Source organism: Tachyglossus aculeatus, chromosome 11 (assembly GCF_015852505.1).
Source record: "Tachyglossus aculeatus isolate mTacAcu1 chromosome 11, mTacAcu1.pri, whole genome shotgun sequence".
Taxonomy (NCBI): domain Eukaryota; kingdom Metazoa; phylum Chordata; class Mammalia; order Monotremata; family Tachyglossidae; genus Tachyglossus; species Tachyglossus aculeatus.
Window position 1 is genome coordinate 4,671,515 of NC_052076.1, and position 21,771 is coordinate 4,693,285.

Genomic DNA, 21,771 nt, shown 5'->3' on the forward strand with positions numbered 1-21,771 from the left:
CTATTACTCTATTCCCTGTAATTCCTCCCAGGTTCTGGCTCTGAGCCTCGGCATTCAATCCCTATCAGTTACTCCTCTTCCCATGAATCATCCATTTAAGGGAACCCAATCCGAAAGGGGTGTAAAGCGATGGTGCCTTTCATTCGTTCATTCAATCGTATTTATTGAGCACTTACTGTGTGCAGAGCACTGTACTAAGCGCTTGGGAAGTACAAGCTGGCAACATAGAGAGACGGTCCCTACCCAACAGCGGGCTCACAGTCTGGAAGGGGAAGACAGAGAACAAAACAAAACATATTAACAAAATAAAATAAATAGAATAGATATGTACAAGTAAAAATCAATCAATCGTATTTATCGAGCGCTTACTGTGTGCAGAGCACTGGACTAAGCGCTTGGGAAGTCCAAGTTGGCAACATCTAGAGACGGTCCCTACCCAACAGTGGGCTCACAGTCTAGAAGGGGGGGACAGAGAACAAAACCAAACATATTCACAAAATGAAATAAATAGAATAGATATGTACAAGTAAAATCAATCAATCGTATTTATTGAGCGCTTACTGTGTGCAGAGCACTGTACTAAGCACTTGGGAAGTCCAAGTTGGCAACATCTAGAGACGGTCCCTACCCAACAGCAGGCTCACAGTCTAGAAGGGGGAGACAGACAACAAAACAAAACATATTAACAAAATGAAATAAATAGAATAGATATGTACAAGTAAAATCAATCAATCAATCGTATTTATCGAGCGCTTACTGTGTGCAGAGCACTGGACTAAGCACTTGGGAAGTCCAAGTTGGCAACATCTAGAGACGGTCCCTACCCAACAGGGGGCTCACAGTCTAGAAGGGGGAGACAGACAACAAAACCAAACATATTAACAAAATGAAATAAATAGAATAGATATGTACAAGTAAAATCAATCAATCAATCGTATTTATTGAGCGCTTACTGTGTGCAGAGCACTGGACTAAGCCCTTGGGAAGTACAAGTTGGCAACATAGAGAGATGGTCCCTACCCAACAGTGGGCTCACAGTCTAGAACGGGGAAACAGAGAACAAAACCAAACATATTAACAAAATGAAATAAATAGAATAGATATGTACAAGTAAAATCAATCGTATTTATCGAGTGCTTACTGTATGCAGAGCACTGTGCACAGTGGGCTCACAGTCCAGAAATACGGAGTTTTTCTGTGAAAGAAAAAGCGGGCCAAGACCCACCTCTGCCCCTGAGTAGCGATACTCAGCTGCCCCTTCCCTCCCATCAGGCATCCACTGTTTGCCATTTTTGTTACCTGAAGAAAGCAGGGACATAAATCCCACCGACTTAGTACAGTGCTAAGCGCTTACTACAGTGCTCTGCACACAGTAAGCGCTCAATAAATACGATTGATTGATTCCCTACCGGCCAGGAGGCCCATTATAAAAGGAATTTTCGCTGGAATGCCAGGAGGCCGGCAGAGAAAAGGGGGTCCGGTTTCCAGGGGTGGCGAGAGGGGAGCTCAGTACAGCCTCCCCCCTCCTAGGGCCCCAAGGTTTTCCAGTGGGTCACGGTTCCTGAATCCCTCAAGCGAGGCCTGAAATTCAATCGGGAAGGTGCTAGATTGTTATATTGGACTCTCCCAAGGGATAAGTACAGTGCTCTGCACACAGTAAACACTCAAATATCACTGATTCTACTTTTGGGGGGTATTTATTAAGCGCTTACTACGTGCAGAGCAGGGGTACTTTTAACACTCAAATATCACTGATTCTACTTTTGGGGGGTATTTTTTATGGTATTTATTAAGCGCTTACTACATGCAGAGCTGGGGTACTTTTAACACTCAAATATCACTGATTCTACTTTTGGGGGGTGTTTTTTTATGGTATCTATTAAGCACTTACTACGTGCAGAGCTGGGGTACTTTTAACACTCAAATATCACTGATTCTACTTTTGGGGGGTATTTATTAAGCGCTTACTACGTGCAGAGCAGGGGTACTTTTAACACTCAAATACCACTGATTCTACTTTTGGGGGCTATTTTTTTATGGTATTTATTAAGCGCTTACTCCATGCAGAGCAGGGGTACTTTTAACACACACATATCACTGATTCTACTTTTGGGGGGTATTTTTTTACGGTATTTATTAAGCGCTTACTACGTGCAGAGCAGGGGTACTTTTAACACTCAAATATCACTGATTCTACTTTTGGGGGGTATTTATTAAGCGCTTACGACGTGCAGAGCAGGGGTACTTTTAACACTCATATATCACTGATTCTACTTTTGGGGGGTATTTTTTTACGGTATTTATTAAGCGCTTACTACGTGCAGAGCAGGGGTACTTTTAACACTCAAATATCACTGATTCTACTTTGGGGGCTATTTTTTTACGGTATTTATTAAGCCCTTACCACATGCAGAGCAGGGGTACTTTTAACACTCAAATATCACTGATTCTACTTTTGGGGGTATTTTTTTTACAGTATTTATTAAGCGCTTATGACGTGCAGAGCAGGGGTACTTTTAACACTCAAATATCACTGATTCTGCTTTTGGGTTTTTTTTATGGTATTTATTAAGCGCTTACTACGTGCAAAGCAGGGTATTTTTATGGCATTTATTAAGCGCTTACTACGTGCAAAGCACCGTCCTAAGCGCTGAGCACTAACTATCCCCATTTTACAGTTGAGGGAACTGAGGCACAAAGACTCGCCCAAGGTCACACAGCAGACAAGAGGCAGAGCCGGGATTCGAACCCAGGTCCTTCTGACTCCCCAGGCTGGGCTTCTATGTGCCAGAAACTGTCCTAAGCTCTGGGGTAGATACAAGTTAATCGGGTTGGTGATTCTGAAGGAGAAGCTGGCCTCTTTATTTTTTTTTCCTTAAATGGTATTTGTTAAGCGCTTACTATGTGCCAGGCACTGTTCTAAGCTCTGGGGTAGTAGTAATAATAATAATAATAATAATAATAATAGCATTTATTTCTAGACTGTGAGCCCGCTGTTGGGTAGGGACCGTCTCTATATGTTGCCAACTTGTACTTCCCAAGCACTTAGTACAGTGCTCGGCACACAGCAAGCGGTCAATACGATTGAATGAATGAATGAAGCGCTACGTGCCAAGCACTGTTCTAAGCGCTGGGGAGGTTACAAGGTGATCAGGTTGTCCCATGGAGGGCTCAGTGGAAAAAGCCCGGGCTTTGGAGTCAGAGGTCATGGGTTCGAATCCCACCTCCACCACCTGACAGCTGGGTGTCTTTGGGCAAGCCACTTCACTTCTCTGGGCCTCAGTTCCCTCACCTGGAAAATGGGGATTAAGTCTGTGATCCCCACGTGGGACAACTGGATCACCTTGTATCCCCCCCAGCGCTAAGAACAGTGCTTTGCACATAGTAAGCACTTAATAAATGCCATTATTATTATTATTATTCACCCCCATTTTCCAGATGAGGTCACCGAGGCACGGAGAAGCGAAGTGACCTGCCCAGAGTCACCCAGCTGACAACTGGCGGAGTCAGGAATTGAACCCATGACCTCTGGGCTCTTTCCACTGAGCCACGCTGCTTCTCTTGCCCAAGGTCACACAGCGAATGTGTGGCGGAGCCGGGATTCGAACCCGTGACCTCTGACTCCCGAGCCCGGGCTCTTTCCACCGAGCCACGCTGCTTCTGTCTCCATGGCCGTGACCTCGGTTTGCCCGTGGAAGCCACAGCCGGAAACAGATATCTCCTTATGATAGCATTTATTATGATAGCATTTATTAAGCGCTTACTATGTGCAAAGCACTGTTCTAAGCACTGGGGAGGTTACAAGGTGATCGGGTTGTCCCACGGAGGGCTCACAGTCTTAATCCCCATTTTACAGATGAGGTAACTGAGGCGCAGAGAAGTGAAGCGACTTGCCCAAAGTCACACAGCTGACAAATGGCGGAGCCGGGATTTGAACCCATGACCTCTGCCTCCAAAGCCCGGGCTCTTTCCACTGAGCCACGCTGCTTCTCAAGACAAGGTGATCAGGTTGTCCCGCGTGGGGCTCACAGTCATCAACCCCATTTTACAGATGAGGTCACGGAGGCTTCGAGAAGTGAAGTGATTTAGCCAAGGTCACACAGCAGACATGTGGCGGAGCGGGGATTCGAACCCACAACCTCTGACTCCAAAGCCCGGGCTTTTTCCGCCGAGCCACGCTGCTTCATCTCCTTGGAACGCCCCATTCCTGGGCTCCCAGACGGTTGGGATTTGGAGCAGCAGGATATGGAAAAGGGAAGGAGCTCAAAGCCTTGGCGGAAAGAAGAATTAGAAAAGTGGGACAGGAAGTTCATTCATTCAGTCGTATTTATTGAGCGCTTACCGTGTGCAGGGCACTGGACTAAGCGCTTAGTTTAGGAAGTTGTCCCAAACAACGCTTAGGGTAGGGAGTTGTCGGCACACAGCTCGACTGACTCTGATTTCCTCGGCGTAGTAGAGAAGGAGCCCGGGCCCGGGAGTTGGAAGGTCATGGGTTCGAATTCCGGCTCCGCCACTAGTCTGCTGTGTGACCTTGGGCAGGTCACTTCACTTCTCTACGCCTCAGTTACCCCATCTGTAAAATGGGGACTGGGACTGTGAGCCTCATGTGGGACAGGGACTGTGTCCAATCCGATTTGCTTAGATCCAACCCGGTGCTTAGTAACGGAGAGGGACCGTCTCGATACGGTGCCAACTTGTACTTCCCAAGCGCTTAGTACAGTGCTCTGCACACAGTAAGTGCTCAATAAATACAATTGAATGAATGAATGAATAATAATAATAATGGCATTTATTAAGCACTTACTATGATGAGAATATATGTATATACTATGATGTACTTGTTTATGTATATGTATTTACTATGATGAGAATATATTGTATATATGTATATATTGTATATATGTATATATGTTTGTACATATTTATTACTCTATTTATTTATTTATTTTGCTTGTACGTATCTATTCTATTTATTTTATTTTGTTAGTATGTTTGGTTTTGTTCTCTGTCTCCCCCTTTTAGACTGTGAGCCCACTGTTGGGTAGGGACTGTCTCTATATGTTGCCAATTTGTCCTTCCCAAGCGCTTAGTACAGTGCTCTGCACATAGTAAGCGCTCAATAAATACGATTGATGATGATGATGAGAAGCAGCGTGGCTCAGTGGAAAGAGCCCGGGCTTTGGAGTCAGAGGTCATGGGTTCAAAACCCTGCTCCACCACTTGTCAGCTGTGTGACTTTGGGCAAGTCACTTCACTTCTCTGGGCCTCAGTGACCTCATCTGGAAAATGGGGATTAAGACTGTGAGCCCCCCGTGGGACAACCCGATCACCTTGTAAACTCCCCAGCGCTTAGAACAATCAATCAATCAATCGTATTTATTGAGCGCTTACTGTGTGCAGAGCACTGTACTAAGCGCATGGGAAGTACAAGTTGGCAACATATAGAGACAGTTCCTACTCAACAGTGGGCTCACAGTCTAAAAGAATAGTGCTTGGGACATAGTAAGCGCTTAATAAATGCCATCATTATTATTATTATTATGTGCAAAGCACCGTTCTAAGTGCTGGGGAAGTTACAAGGTGATCAGGTGATTATGGTTGTACATATTTATTACTCTATTTATTTATTTATTTTACTTGTACATTTCTATCCTACTTATTTTATTTTGTTGGTATGTTTGGTTCTGTTCTCTGTCTCCCCCTTTTAGACTGTGAGCCCACTGTTGGGTAGGGACTGTCTCTATGTGATGCCAATTTGTACTTACCAAGCGCTTAGTACAGTGCTCTGCACATAGTAAGCGCTCAATAAATACGATTGATTGATTGATTGATTGATCAGGTTGTCCCCCGGGGGGCTCACAGTCTTAACCCCCATTTTCCAGATCAGGTAACTGAGGCACAGAGAAGTTAAGGGAATTCAATCGTATTTATTGAGCGCTTACTGTGTGCAGAGCACTGTACTAAGCGCTTGGGAAGTCCAAGTTGGCGACATATAGAGACGGTCCCTACCCAACAGTGGGCTCACAGCCTAGAAGGCTTGCCCAAAGTCACACAGCTGACGGTTGGCGGAGGCGGGATATGAACCCATGACCTCGGACTCCAAAGCCCGGGCTCTTTCCACTGAGCCCCGCTGCTTCTCTGGTTGGCACACAGTAAGCGCTTAACAAATACCACAGTTATTATTATTGGGAGGGAGAAGGTGTGAAACTTGCTCCACTATTGGTCTCCTCCTTGGTCTCACCCTGGGAAGAAGATTCATTCATTCATTCAATCGTATTTACGGAGCGCTTACTGTGTGCAGAGCACTGTACTAAGCGCTTGGGAAGTACAAGTTGGAAGATGGGCGGAATTCAAAGACAGCCTGCTGTCCCACCGGGAGAACGGCGCGGCCGAGGGGAAAGAGAATTTTCCTGGGAACCAGAGATCCTGGGATCTAAACCCGGCTCCACCATTTGCCCGCCTTGTGACCATCATTCATTCATTCAATCAACATATACATATATACAGGTGCTGTGGGGAGGGGAATAAATATGAACAAGTAAAATCAATAAATACATACAAACATATATATATAAATATATATACAGGTGCTGTGGGGAGGGGAATAAATATGGACAAGTCAAATCAATAAATAGAGTAATAAATACATACAAACATATACGTATATACAGGTGCTGTGGGGAGGGGAATAAATATGGACAAGTAAAATAAATGAATAGAGTAATAAATACATATAAACATATACATATATACAGGTGCTGTGGGGAGGGGAATAAATATGGACGAGTAGTAAATACATATAAACATATATATGGGGCTGTGGGGAGGGGAATAAATATGCGCCAGTAAAATCAATAAATAGAGTAATACATACAAACATATATACAGGTGCTGTGGGGAGGGGAATAAATATGGACAAGTAAAATCAATAAATAGAGTAATAAATACATACAAACATATACAAATATTCAGGTGCTGTGGGGAGGGTAATAAATATGGACAAGTAAAATAAATAAGTAGAGTAATAAATACACACAAACATACATATATACAGGTGCCGTGGGGAGGGGAATAAATATGGACAAGTAAAATAAATAAACAGAGTAATAAATACATACAAACATATACATATATACAGGTACTGTGGGGAGGGGAATAAATATGGACAAGTAAAATAAATGGAGAAATAAATACATATAAACATATATACAGGAGCTGTGGGGAGGGGAATAAATATGCACAAGTAAAATCAATAGAGTAATACACACAAACATATATACAGGTGCTGTGGGGAGGGGAATAAATATGGACAAGTAAAGTAAATAGAGTAATAAATACATACAAACATATACATATATACAGGTGTTGTGGGGAGGGGAATAAATATGGACAAGTAAAATAGAGTAATAAATACATACAAACATATATACAGGTGCTGTGGGGAGGGGAATAAATATGGACAAGTAAAATCAATAAATAGAGTAATACATACAAACATATATACAGGTGCTGTGGGGAGGGGAATAAATACAGACAAGTAAAATCAATAAATAGAGTAATAAATACATATAAACACATCCATATATACAGGTGTTGTGGGGAGGGGAATAAATATGGACAAGTAAAATAAATAGAGTAATAAATACATACAAACATATATACAGGTGCTGTGGGGAGGGGAATAAATATGGACAAGTAAAATAAATACATACAAACATATATACATATATACAGGTGCTGTGGGGAGGGGAATAAATATGGAAAAGTAAAATAGAGTAATAAATACATACAAACATATATACAGGTGCTGTGGGGAGGGGAATAAATATGGACAAGTACAATAAATAAATAGAGTAATAAATACATACAAACATACATATATACAGCTGTTGTGGGGAGGGGAATAAATATGGACAGGTAAAATAAATAAATAGAGTAATAAATACATACAAACATATATACAGGTGCTGTGGGGAGGGGAATAAATATGGACAAGTAAAATTAATAAATAGAGTAATACATACAAACATATATACAGGTGCTGTGGGGAGGGGAATAAATATGGACAAGTAAAATCAATAAATAGAGTAATAAATACATATAAACATATACACATATACAGGTGTTGTGGGGAGGGGAATAAATATGGACAAGTAAAATAGAGTAATAAATACATACAAACATATATACAGGTGCTGTGGGGAGGGGAATAAATATGGACAAGTAAAATTAATAAATAGAGTAATACATACAAACATATATACAGGTGCTGTGGGGAGGGGAATAAATACAGACAAGTAAAATCAATAAATAGAGTAATAAATACATATAAACATATACATATATACAGGTGTGGGGAGGGGAATAAATATGGACAAGTAAAATAGAGTAATAAATACATACAAACATATATACAGGTGCTGTGGGGAGGGGAATAAATATGGACAAGTAAAATTAATAAATAGAGTAATACATACAAACATATATACAGGTGCTGTGGGGAGGGGAATAAATATGGACAAGTAAAATCAATAAATAGAGTAATAAATACATATAAACATATACATATATACAGGTGTTGTGGGGAGGGAAAATAAAAAGAGTAATAAATACATACAAACATATATACATATATACAGGTGCTGCGGGGAGGGGAATAAATATGGACAAGTAAAATCAATAAATAGAGTAATAAATACATATATACATATATACAGGTGCTGTGGGGAGGGGGAAGGAGGTACCTGGCATCAAGAGGGAGGAAATCTTTGGATATGATGGGGTGAAAGGAGCCCTGAAACACAGGGAGATCGTATTTATTGAGCGCTTACTGTGTGCAGAGCACTGTACTAAGCGCTTGGGAAGTCCAAGTTGGCAACATCTAGAGACGGTCCCTCCCCAACAGTGGGCTCACAGTCTAGAGAAGCAGCGTGGCTCAGTGGAAAAGAGCCCGGGCTTTGGAGTCAGAGGTCATGGGTTCAAATCCCGGCTCTGCCACTTGTCAGCTGGGTGACTTTGGGCAAGTCACTTCACTTCTCTGGGCCTCAGTTCCCTCATCTGTCAAATGGGGATGAAGACTGCGAGCCCCACGGGGGACAACCTGATTACCTTGTATCTACCCCAGCGCTTAGAACAGTGCTTTGCACATAGTAAGCGCTTAACAAATACCAACATTATTATTATTATTATTATTATTATTATTATTATTATTATTAGAAGGGAAACCCCTGGAAAAGGTGGAGCGCTGGCCCCAGGAGCCCCAGAACACGGTGGGGTGGGAGGTGGAGACGGGGGAAGGAGCCTTGGGACTTTCCCAAGCGCTTAGTCCAGTGCTCTGCACACAGTAAGCGCTCAATACGACTGATTGATTGATTGACAGAAGCAGCGTGGCTCAGTGGAAAGAGCTCGGGTTTGGGAGTTGGGGGTCATGAGTTCAAATCCCGGCTCCGCCACTTGTCAGCCGGGTGACCTTGGGCAAGCCACTTAACTTCTCTGGGCCTCAGTGACCTCATCTGGAAAATGGAGATGAGGACTGTGAGCCCCACGTGGGACAACCTGATCACCTTGTATCCCCCCCCCCCCCCAGTGCTTAGAACAGTGCTTGGCACATAGTAAGCGCTTAACAAATGCCATCATTAGAGTGGCAAGAGCCCGGGCTTGGGAATCAGAAGTCATGGGTTCTAACTCCGCCACTTTTCAGCGGTGTGACTTTGGGCAAGTCACTTCACTGGGCCTCAGTTCCCTCAACTGTGAAATGGGGATGAAGACTGGGAGCCCCACGTGGGACAACCTGATCACCTACTCCAGTGCTTGGCACATAGTAAGCGCTTAACATGGAGAAGCAGCGTGGCTCAGTGGAAAGAGCCCGGGCTTTGGAGTCAGAGATCATAGGTTCGAATCCCGGCTCCACCACATGTCTGCTGTGTGACCTCGGGTAAGTCACTTAACTTCCCTGAGCCTCAGTTACCTCATCTGCAAAATGGGGATTAAGACCGTGAGCCCCACATGGGACGACCTCATTACCTTGTTTCCCCTCCCCAGCGCTTAGAACAGTGCTTTGCACATAGTAAGCGCTTAACAAATGCCATCATTATTATTACTAAATACCATCATTATTATTATCTGTAAAATAGGGTTGAAGACTGTGAGCCCCACGTGGGACAACCTGATCACCTTTTATCTACTCCAGGGCGTGGCACATAGTAAGCGCTTAACAAATACCATCATCATTACTATCTGTAAAATGGGTATGAAGACTGTGAACCCCACGAGGGACAACCTGATCACCTTTTATCTACTCCAGCGCTAAGAACAGCGCTTGGCACATAGTAAGCGCTTAACAAACACCATCATTATTATTATCTGTAAAATGGGTACGAAGATTGTGAGCACCACGTGGGACAACCTGATTACCTTTTATCTACTCCAGCGCTTGGCACATAGTAAGCGCTTAACAAATACCATCATTATTATTAGCTGTAAAATGGGGATGAAGACTGTGAGCCCCACCATGGGACAACCTGATAACCTTTTATCTACTCCAGCGCTAAGAACAGCGCTTGGCACATAGTAAGCGCTTAACAAACACCTTCATTATTATTATCTGTGAAATGGGGATGAAGACTGTGAACCCCTCGAGGGACAACCTGATTACCTTTTATCTACTCCAGCGCTTGGCACATAGTAAGCGCTTAACAAACACCATCATTATTACTATCTGTAAAATGGGGATGAAGACTGTGAGCCCCACCATGGGACAACCTGATTACCTTTTATCTACTCCAGCGCTTGGCACATAGTAAGCGCTTAACAAATACCATCATCATTACTATCTGTAAAATGGGGATGAAGACTGTGAACCCCACGAGGGACAACCTGATCACCTTTTATCTACTCCAGCGCTTAGAACAGCGCTTGGCACATAGTAAGCGCTTAACAAACACCTTCATTATTATTATCTGCAAAATGGGTATGAAGACTGTGAACCCCACGAGGGACACCTTGATCACCTTTTATCTACTCCAGCAATTAGAATAGCGCTTGGCACATAGTAAGCGCTTAACAAACACCATCATTATTATTATCTGTAAAATGGGGATGAAGACTGTGAACCCCACGAGGGACAACCTGATCACCTTTTATCTACTCCAGCGCTTAGAACAGCGCTTGGCACATAGTAAGCGCTTAACAAACACCTTCATTATTATTATCTGCAAAATGGGTATGAAGACTGTGAACCCCACGAGGGACAACCTGATTACCTTTTATCTACTCCAGCGCTTAGAACAGCGCTTGGCACATAGTAAGCGCTTAACAAACACCTTCATTATTATTATTTGCAAAATGGGTATGAAGACTGTGAACTCCACGAGGGACAACTTGATCACCTTTTATCTACTCCAGCAATTAGAACAGCACTTGGCACATAGTAAGCACTTAACAAACACTTTCATTATTATTATCTGTAAAATGGGGATGAAGACTGTGAACCCCACGAGGGACAACCTGATCACCTTTTATCTACTCCAGGGCTAAGAACAGCGCTTGGCACATAGTAAGCGCTTAACAAAACACCATCATTATTATTATCTGTAAAATGGGGATGAAGACTGTGAGCCCCACGAGGGACAATCTGATCACCTTGTATCCACTCCAGTGCTTAGAACAGTGCTTGGCACATAGTTAGCGCTTAACGAATGCCCACATTATTATTGGAGAAGCAGCGTGGCTCAGTGGAAAGAGGCCGGGCTTTGGAGTCAGAGGTCATGGGTTCAGATCCCTACTCTGCCGACTGTCAGCTGGGTGACTTTGAGCAACGCACTTCACTTCTCTGAGCCTCAGTTACCTCATCGGTAAAATGGGGATTAAGACTGTGAGCCCCCCGTGGGACAACCTGATCACCTTGTAACCGCCCCAACGCTTAGAACAGTGCTTTACACATAGTAAGCACTTAATAAATGCCGTCATTATTATTATTATCCCAGCTCCACCACTTCTCTGCTGTGTGGCTTTGGGCAAGTCACTTTACTTCTCTGGGCCTCAGTTCCCTCATCTGGAAAATGGGGATGAAGACTGTGAGCCCCACGTGGCTGATCACCTTGTAACCTCCCCAGCGCTTAGAACAGTGCTTTGCACATAGTAAGCGCTTAACAAATGCCATTATTATTATTATTGTCAGCTGTGTGACTTTGGGCAAGTCACTTCACTTCACCTCAGTGACCCATCTGTAAAATGGGGATAAAGACTGTGAGGCCCACGTGGGACAACCTGATCACCTTGTATCCCCCCGGCGCTTAGAGCACTGCTTCACACATAGTAAGCGCTTAACAAATGCCATTATTATCTGTTAACGCCTCTGTGCCTCAGTTCCCTCATCTGTAAAATGGGGATGAAGACTGTGAGCCCCACGTGGGACAACCTGATCACCTTACTATTCTATTTACTTTATTTTGTTAATATGTGTTGTTTTATTGTGTCTCCCCCTTCTAGACTGTGAGCCCATTGTTGGGTAGGGACCGTCTCTATGCGTGGCTCAGTGGAAAGAGCCCAGGCTTTGGAGTCAGAGGTCGTGGGTTCAAATCCCGGCTCTGCCAAGTGTCAGCTGTGTGACTGGGCAAGTCACTTCACTTCTCCGAGCCTCAGTGACCTCATCTGGAAAATGGGGATTAAGATTGTGAGCCCCCCGTGGGACAACCTGATCACCTTGTATCCCCGCTAGCACTTAGAGCACTGCTTCACACATAGTAAGCGCTTAACAAATGCCATTATTATTATTGTTAACTCCTCTGCGCCTCAGTTCCCTCATCCGTAAAATGGGGATGAAGACTGTGAGCCCCACGTGGAACAACCTGATCACCTTGCATCTCCCCAGAGCTTAGAATAGTGCTTGGCACACAGTACGCGCTTAACAAATACCATCATCATTATTATTATTATATGTTGCCAACTTGTACTTCCCAAGCGCTTAGTCCAGTGCTCTGCACACGGTAAGCGCTCAATAAATACGATCGAATGAATATGTTGCCGAATTGTACTTCCCAAGCGCTTCGTCCAGTGCTCTGCACACGGTAAGCGCTCAATAAATGCGATCGAATGAATGAATATGGAACAGCGTGGCTCAATGGAAAGAGCCCGGGCTTTGGAGTCAGAGGTCATGGGTTCAAATCCCAGCTCCGCCGACTGTCAGCTGTGTGACTTTGGGCAAGTCAATTCACTTCTCTGGGCCTCAGTTACCTCATCCGTAAATTGGAAATGAAGACCGTGAGCCCGCCGTGGGACAACCTGATCACCTTGTAACCTCCCCAGCGCTTAGAACAGTGCTTTGCACATACTAAGCGCTTAATAAATGCCATTATTATTATTAATAAATACGATCGAATGAATGAATATGTTGCCAACTTGGACTTCCCAAGCGCTTAGTCCAGTGCTCTGCACACAGTAAACGCTCAATAAATACGACTGAATGTACAAATGAATATGTTGCCAACTTGTACTTCCCAAGCGCTTAGTCCAGGGCTCTGCACACAGTAAGCGCTCAATAAATACGATCGAATGAATGAATATGTTGCCAACTTGGACCTCCCAAGCGCTTAGTCCAGTGCTCTGCACACAGTAAGCGCTCAATAAATCATCATCAATCGTATTTATTGAGCGCTTACTGTGTGCAGAGCACTGGACTAAGCGCTTGGGAAGTACAAATTGGCAACATATAGAGACAGTCCCGACCCAACAGTGGGCTCACAGTCTAAATCATCATCATCATCACCATCAATCGTATTTATAAATAAGTATAAATACGCTCGAATGAACGAATGTTGCCGAACTGTACTTCCCAAGCGCTTAGTCCAGTGCCCTGCGTAAAGTAAGCGCTCAATAAACACGACCAAATGAATGAATATGTTTACGTATAAATACGCTCGAATGAATGAATGTTGCCGACCTGTACTTCCCAAGCGCTTAGTCCAGTGCTCTGCGCACAGTAAGCACTCAATAAGTACGACCGAATGAATGAATGAATATGCTTACGTATAAATACGCTCGAATGAATGAATGTTGCCGACCTGTACTTCCCAAGCGCTTAGTCCAGTGCTCTGCACACAGTAAGCGCTCAATAAATACGACCGAATGAATGAATGAATATGTTTACGTATAAATACACTCGAATGAATGAATGTTGCCAACCTGTACTTCCCAAGCGCTTCGTCCAGTGCTCTGCGCACAGTAAGCGCTCAATAAATACGACCAAATAAATGAATATGTTTACGTATAAATACACTCGAATGAATGAATGTTGCCGACGTGTACTTCCCAAGCGCTTCGTCCAGTGCTCTGCGCACAGTAAGCGCTCAATAAATACGACCAAATGAATGAATATGTTGCCAACTTGGACTTCCCAAGCGCTTAGTCCAGTGCTCTGCACACAGTAAGCGCTCAATAAATCATCATCATCATCAATCATATTTATAAATACGTATAAATACGCTCGAATGAACGAATGTTGCCGACCTGTACTTCCCAAGCACTTGGTCCAGTGCTCTGCGCACAGTAAGCGCTCAATAAGTACGACCGAATGAATGAATGAATATGTTTACGTATAAATACGCTCGAATGAATGAATGTTGCCAACCTGTACTTCCCAAGCGCTTCGTCCAGGGCTCTGCACACAGTAAGCGCTCAATAAAACATCATCATCATCAATCGTATTTATAAATACGTATAAATACGCTCCAATGAATGAATGCTGCCGACCTGTACTTCCCAAGCGCTTAGTCCAGTGCTCTGCGCACAGTAAGCGCTCAATAAATACGACCGAATGAATATGTTTACGTATAAATACGCTCCAATGAATGAATATGTTGCCGATTTGTCCTTCCCAAGCGCTTCGTCCAGTGCTCTGCACACAGTAAGCGCTCAATAAATACGATTGAATAAATGAATATGTTGCCAACTTGGACTTCCCAAGTGCTTAGTCCAGTGCTCTGCGCACAGTAAGCGCTCAATGAATCATCATCATCAATCGTATTTATAAATATGTATAAATACGCTCGAGTGAATGAATGTTGCCGACTTGTACTTCCCAAGCGCTTAGTCCAGCGCTCTGCACACAGTAAGCGCTCAATAAATACGACCGAATGAATGAATATGTTTACGTATAAATAGGCTCGAACGAATGAATGCTGCCGACCTGTCCTTCCCAAGCGCTTCGTCCAGTGCTCTGCACACAGTAAGAGCTCAATAAGTACGACCGAATGAATGAATATGTTTACGTATAAATACGCTCGAATGAATGAATGTTGCCGAACTGTATTTCCCAAGCGCTTAGCCCAGCGCTCTGCACACAGTGAGCGCTCAATAAATACGATTGAATGAATGAATGTTGCCAACTTGTACTTCCCAAGCGCTTAGTCCAGTGCTCTGCACACAGTAAACGCTCAATAAATCATCATCAATCGTATTTATAAATACGTATAAATACGCTCGAATGAATGAATGTTGCCGACCTGTACTTCCCAAGCGCTTCGCCCAGTGCTCTGCGCACAGTAAGCGCTCAATAAATACGACCGAATGAATGAATGAATATGTTTACGTATAAATACGCTCGAATGAATGAATGTTGCCGACCTGTACTTCCCAAGCGCTTCGCCCAGTGCTCTGCGCACAGTAAGCGCTCAATAAATACGACCGAATGAATGAATGAATATGTTTACGTATAAATACGCTCGAATGAATGTTGCCGACCTGTACTTCCCAAGCGCTTAGTCCAGTGCTCTGCACACAGTAAGTGCTCAATAAATCATCATCAATCGTATTTATAAATACGTATAAATACGCTCGAATGAATGAATGTTGCCGACCTGTACTTCCCAAGCGCTTAGTCCAGTGCTCTGCACACAGTAAGCGCTCAATAAATCATCATCATCAACAACCGTATTTATAAATACGTATAAATACGCTCGAATGAATGAATGCTGCCGACCTGTACTTCCCAAGCGCTTAGTCCAGTGCTCTGCGCACAGCAGGCGCTCAATAAATACGACCGAATATGTTTACGTATAAATACGCTCGAATGAATGACTATGTTGCCGACCTGTACTTCCCAAGCGCTTAGCCCAGCGCTCTGCACACAGTGAGCGCTCAATAAATACGATTGAATGAATGAACATGTTGCCAACTTGGACTTCCCAAGCGCTTAGTCCAGTGCTCTGCACACAGTAAGTGCTCAATAAATCATCATCAATCGTATTTATAAATACGTATAAATACGCTCGAATGAATGACTATGTTGCCGACCTGTACTTCCCAAGCGCTTAGCCCAGCGCTCTGCACACAGTGAGCGCTCAATAAATACGATTGAATGAATGAACATGTTGCCAACTTGGACTTCCCAAGCGCTTAGTCCAGTGCTCTGCACACAGTAAGTGCTCAATAAATCATCATCAATCGTATTTATAAATACGTATAAATACGCTCGAATGAATGACTATGTTGCCGACCTGTACTTCCCAAGCGCTTAGCCCAGCGCTCTGCACACAGTGAGCGCTCAATAAATACGACCGAATGAATGAATGTTGCCGACCTGTACTTCCCAAGCGCTTCGCCCAGTGCTCTGCGCACAGTAAGCGCTCAATAAATACGACCGAATGAATGAATGAATATGTTTACGTATAAATACGCTCGAATGAATGAATGCTGCCGACCTGTACTTCCCAAGCGCTTAGCCCAGTGCTCTGCGCACAGTAAGCGCTCAATAAATCATCATCAATCGTATTTATAAATACGTATAAATACGCTCGAATGAATGAATGTTGCCGACCTGTACTTCCCAAGCGCTTCGCCCAGTGCTCTGCGCACAGTAAGCGCTCAATAAATACGACCGAATGAATGAATGACTATGTTTACGTATAAATACGCTCGAATGAATGAATGTTGCCGACCTGTACTTCCCAAGCGCTTAGCCCAGTGCTCTGCACGCAGTAAGTGCTCAATAAATCATCATCAATCGTATTTATAAATACGTATAAATACGCTCGAATGAATGAATGTTGCCGACCTGTACTTCCCAAGCGCTTCGCCCAGTGCTCTGCGCACAGTAAGCGCTCAATAAATACGACCGAATGAATGAATGAATATGTTTACGTCTAAATACGCTCGAATGAATGAATGTTGCCGACCTGTACTTCCCAAGCGCTTCGTCCAGTGCTCTGCGCACAGTAAGCGCTCAATAAATACGACCGAATAAATGAATGAATATGTTTACGTCTAAATACGCTCGAATGAATGAATGTTGCCGACCTGTACTTCCCAAGCGCTTCGCCCAGTGCTCTGCGCACAGTAGGCGCTCAATAAATACGACCGAATGAATGAATAGAAGCACTAGAACAGTGCTTTGCACATAGTAAGCGCTTAATAAATACCATTATTATTACTATTACTATTATTATTATAATTATAACGGAAGGAGAGAGGGGCACGGAGGCCCCCCCCCCCAGCCCCTTACCTGCAGGTCACCTGCTTGGTCCAGCCGCCGCCCGGGGGCACGGAGGAGAAGGAGGAGGAGGAGGAGGAGGAGGAAGGGGAGGCGACGGGCGGTGGTCCTTTAGCCGCCGTCGCCCCGGTAACCGCAGCCTCCGCCATCCCTGTTTATCCCTCCCTCCCTCCCTCCCTCCGTCTCCCGGCCCGCCGGCCCGCCGGCCCGCCCGCCGGAAGTTCCGGGACCCCACACTTCCGGTCAGCCCGGCCCCGCCCCGCGCCCCACCGCGCATGCGCGCACGCCGGGGAGGTGGGGGGGGCCGCGCTCCTTCCCCCCATCACGTCTCGCGCGACGAGCGGAAACGGGGGTCCGGGAGCGGGAGCCCGCCCTCCTTCTCTGTGATTGGTGGCGAGGGGGTCCGCCCTCCCTCTCTGTGATTGGTGGGAAGCCCTCTCTCCCTCTCTGCGGTTGGTGGGGAGCCCGCCCTCCCTCTCTGTGATTGGTGCGGAGCCCGCCCTCATTCTCTGTGATATTGGTGCGGAGCCCGCCCTCCCTCTCTCTGATTGGTGGGGAGCCCGCCCTCCCTCTCTGTGATTGGTGCGGAGCCCGCCCTCATTCGCTGTGATATTGGTGCGGAGCCCGCCCTCATTCGCTGTGATATTGGTGCGGAGCCCGCCCTCATTCGCTGTGATATTGGTGCGGAGCCCGCCCTCCCTCTCTGTGATTGGTGCGGAGCCCTCCCTCTCTCTGATTGGTGCGGAGCCCGCCCTCCCTCTCCCTGATTGGTGGAGACCCAGCCCTCCCGCTCTGTGATTGGTGCGGAGCCCGCCCTCACTCTCTCTGATGGGTGCGGAGCCCGCTCTCCCTCTCTGTGATTGGTGCGGAGCCCGCCCTCACTCTCTCTGATGGGTGCGAAGCCAGTCCTCCCTCTCTCTGATTGGTGCGGAGCCCGCCCTCCCTCTCCCCGATTGGTGCGGAGCCCGCCCTCCCTCTCCCTGATTGGTGGAGAGCCAGCCCTCCCGCTCTGTGATTGGTGCGGAGCCCGCCCTCCCTCTCTCTGATGGGTGCGGAGCCCGCCCTCCCTCTCTCTGATTGGTGGGGAGCCCGCCTTCCCTCTCTGTGATGATTGGTGAGGAGCCCGCCCTCCCTTTCTGTGATTGGTGCGGAGCCCGCCATCCCTCTCTCTGATTGGTGCGGAGCCCGCCTTCCCGCTCTGTGATTGGTGCGGAGCCCGCCCTCACTCTCTCTGATTGGTGGGGAGCCCGCCCTCACTCTCTGTGATTGGTATGGAGCCCGCCCTCCTTCTCTGTGATCGGTGGGGAGCCCGCCCTCCCTCTCTGTGATTGGTGCGGAGCCCGCCCTCCCTCTCTGTGATTGGTGCGAAGTCCACCCTCGCTCTCTCTGATTGGTGGAGGCCCGAGCGGCGAGAGAGAGAGACAGACCGCAGAGGCGGCACTGAGGCCCGCGGCCCGCCCGCCTGACGGTCCAGCCTAACGCCACCAGGGGGCGCGACTCCGGAAGTCCCTGTTTCTCTCTGGGGCCCCGCCCCCTCTTTCTCCCCCTCACATTCATTCATTCATTCGTTCATTCATCCATCCATCCATCCATTCATTCATTCATTCAACCGTAATAATAATAATGATGGCATTTATTAAGCACTTACTATGCGAAGCACTGTTCTAAGCGCTGGGGAGGTTACGAGGTGATCAGGTTGTCCCACGTGGGGCTCACAATCTTCATCCCCATTTTACAGATGAGGGAACTGAGGCACGGAGAATAATAATAATAATGATAATGGCATTTATTAAGCGCTTACTATGTGCAAAGCACTGTTCTAAGTGCTGGGGAGGTTACAAGGTGATCAGGTTGTCCCCCGGGGGGCTCACAGTCTTCATCCCCATTTGACAGATGAAGTAACTGAGGCCCAGAGGAGTTAAGTGACTTGCCCAAAGTCACACAGCTGACAATTGGCGGAGCCGGGATTTGAACTCATGACCTTTGACTCCAAAGCCCGGGCTCTTTCCACTGAGCCCAACAACACTCACACTCTAGAAAGGGGGAGACAGACAACAAAACAAGTAATAATAATAATCATAATAATGATGGCATTTATTAAGCACTTACTAAGTGCAAAGCACTGTTCTAAGCACTGGGGAGGATGCAACGTGATCAGGTTGTCCCACGGGGGGCTCACAGTCTTCATCCCCATTTTCCAGATAAGGTAACTGAGGCCCAGAGAAGTGAAGTGACTGGCCCAAAGTCACACAGCTGAGAAGTGGTGGAGCCGGGATTTGAACCCACGACCTCTGACTCCAAAGCCCGGGCTCTTTCCACTGAGCCACGCTGCTTCTCTACCACCAAAGTAGATAAACAGAATTACAGATATATACACATCATTAATAAAATAGGGTAATAAATATGTACAAATATACACAAGTGCTGAGGGGAGGGGGAGGGGTATTTATTGAGCATTGTTTGCAGAGCACTGTACTAAGCGCTTGGGAAAGTACAATACAACAATAGACAGTCACATTCCCTGCCCACAAGAAGTCACAGTCGAGAGGATAATTGTGGTATTTGCAAAGTGCTTAGTCATTCATTCATTCATTCATTCATTCATTCATTCATTCAATCGCATTTATTGAGCGCTTACTGTGTGCACAGCACTGTAGGCACTGTAATAATAATAACAATAATGATGGTTTTTGTTAAGCACTTGCTATGTGCCAAGCTCTGTTCTAACTGTACTTAGTATGAAGTACTGGCACAGAATAAGCGCTTCATAAATTCATTCATTCATTCATTCAATCGTATTTATTGAGCGCTTACTGTGTGCAGAGCACTGGACTAAGCGCTTGGGAAGTACAAGTTGGCAACGTACAGAGACGGTCCCTACCCAACAGTGGGCTCACAGTCTAGAAGGGGGAGACAGACAACAAAACAAAACATATTAACAGAATAAAATAGATAGAATAAATATGTACAAGTAAAATAAATAAACAGAGTAATAATTATGTACAAACACATTATTATAAAATATATAGTATGATATTATTATAGTGTGTTATTATTAATAATGATAATAATTATGGGATTTGTGAAGCACTTACTATGTGCCAAGCACTGTTCTAAGCACTGGGATAGATAGAAGGTGATCAGGTTGTCCCACGTGGGGCTCACAGTCTTCATCCCCATTTTACAGATGAGGGAACTGAGGCCCAGAGAAGTGAAGTGACTTGCCCAAAATCACCCAGCTGACAAGTGGCAGAGCCGGGATTAGAACCCACGACCTCTGATTCCCAAGCCCAGGCTCTTTCTCCTAAGCCATGTTGCTCCTTATTATTACTATTACTAAGCGGTGGGGTGGATACAAGCATAGAGAAGCAGCGTGGCTCAGTGGAAAGAGCCTGGGCTTTGGAGCCTGAGGTCATGGGTTCAAATCCCGACTCCGCCAATTGTCAGCTGGGTGACTTTGGGCAAGTCACTTCACTTCTCTGGGCCTCAGTTCCCTCATTTGCAAAATGGGGATGAAGACTGTGAGCCCCCCGTGGGACAAACTGATCACCTTGTAACCTCCCCAGTGCTCAGGACAGTGCTCTGCACACAGTAAGCGCTCAATAAATACGATTGAATGATACCTAGATTTCCCGCCAGCAGCTCAGGATAGTGCTCGGCACACGGTAAGCGCTCAATAAATACGATTGAACGATGCCTAGATTTCCCGCCAGCAGCTCAGGACAGTGCTCTGCACACAATAAGCGCTCAATAAATACGATTGAACAATGCCTAGATTTCCCGCCAGCAGCTCAGGACAGTGCTCTGCACACAGTAAGCGCTCAATAAATACGATTGAATAAATGAATTCATTCATTCATTCATTCAATCGTATTTATTCATTCATTCATTCAATCAATCATATTTTTTGAGCACTTACTGTGTGCAGAGCACTGGACTAAGTGCTTGGGAAGTCCAAGTTGGCAACATCTAGAGACGGTCCCTACCCAACAACGGGCTCACAGTCTAGAAGGGGGAGACGAGTGAATGACTGAACTTGTACATATTTATTACTCTAATTTATTTTATTTGTACATATTTATTGTATTTATTTTATTTTGTTAATATGTTTTGTTTTGTTCTCCGTCTCCCCCTTCTAGACTGTGAGCCCACTGTTGGGTAGGGACCGTCTCTATTTGTTGCCAACTTGGCCTTCCCAAGCGCTTAGTCCAGTGCTCTGCACACAGTAAGCGCTCAATAAATATGATTGAATGAATGAATGAATTACTCTATTTATTTTATTTGTA

The 21,771-nt window shown here is 45.3% G+C and overlaps 1 protein-coding gene across 1 annotated transcript in view; it reads right to left on the reverse strand.

Moving 5' to 3' along the window:
- MKRN1 (makorin ring finger protein 1) overlaps nucleotides 1–17,634 on the reverse strand; it is a 38,415-nt gene extending 20,781 nt beyond the window's left edge. Inside the window, exon 1 of the mRNA XM_038753557.1 lies at nucleotides 17,498–17,634. Coding sequence (XP_038609485.1) covers nucleotides 17,498–17,634 — 137 coding nt within the window. The remainder of the gene's footprint in view (nucleotides 1–17,497) is intronic.
- Between the last annotated feature and the right edge of the window lie 4,137 nt (nucleotides 17,635–21,771).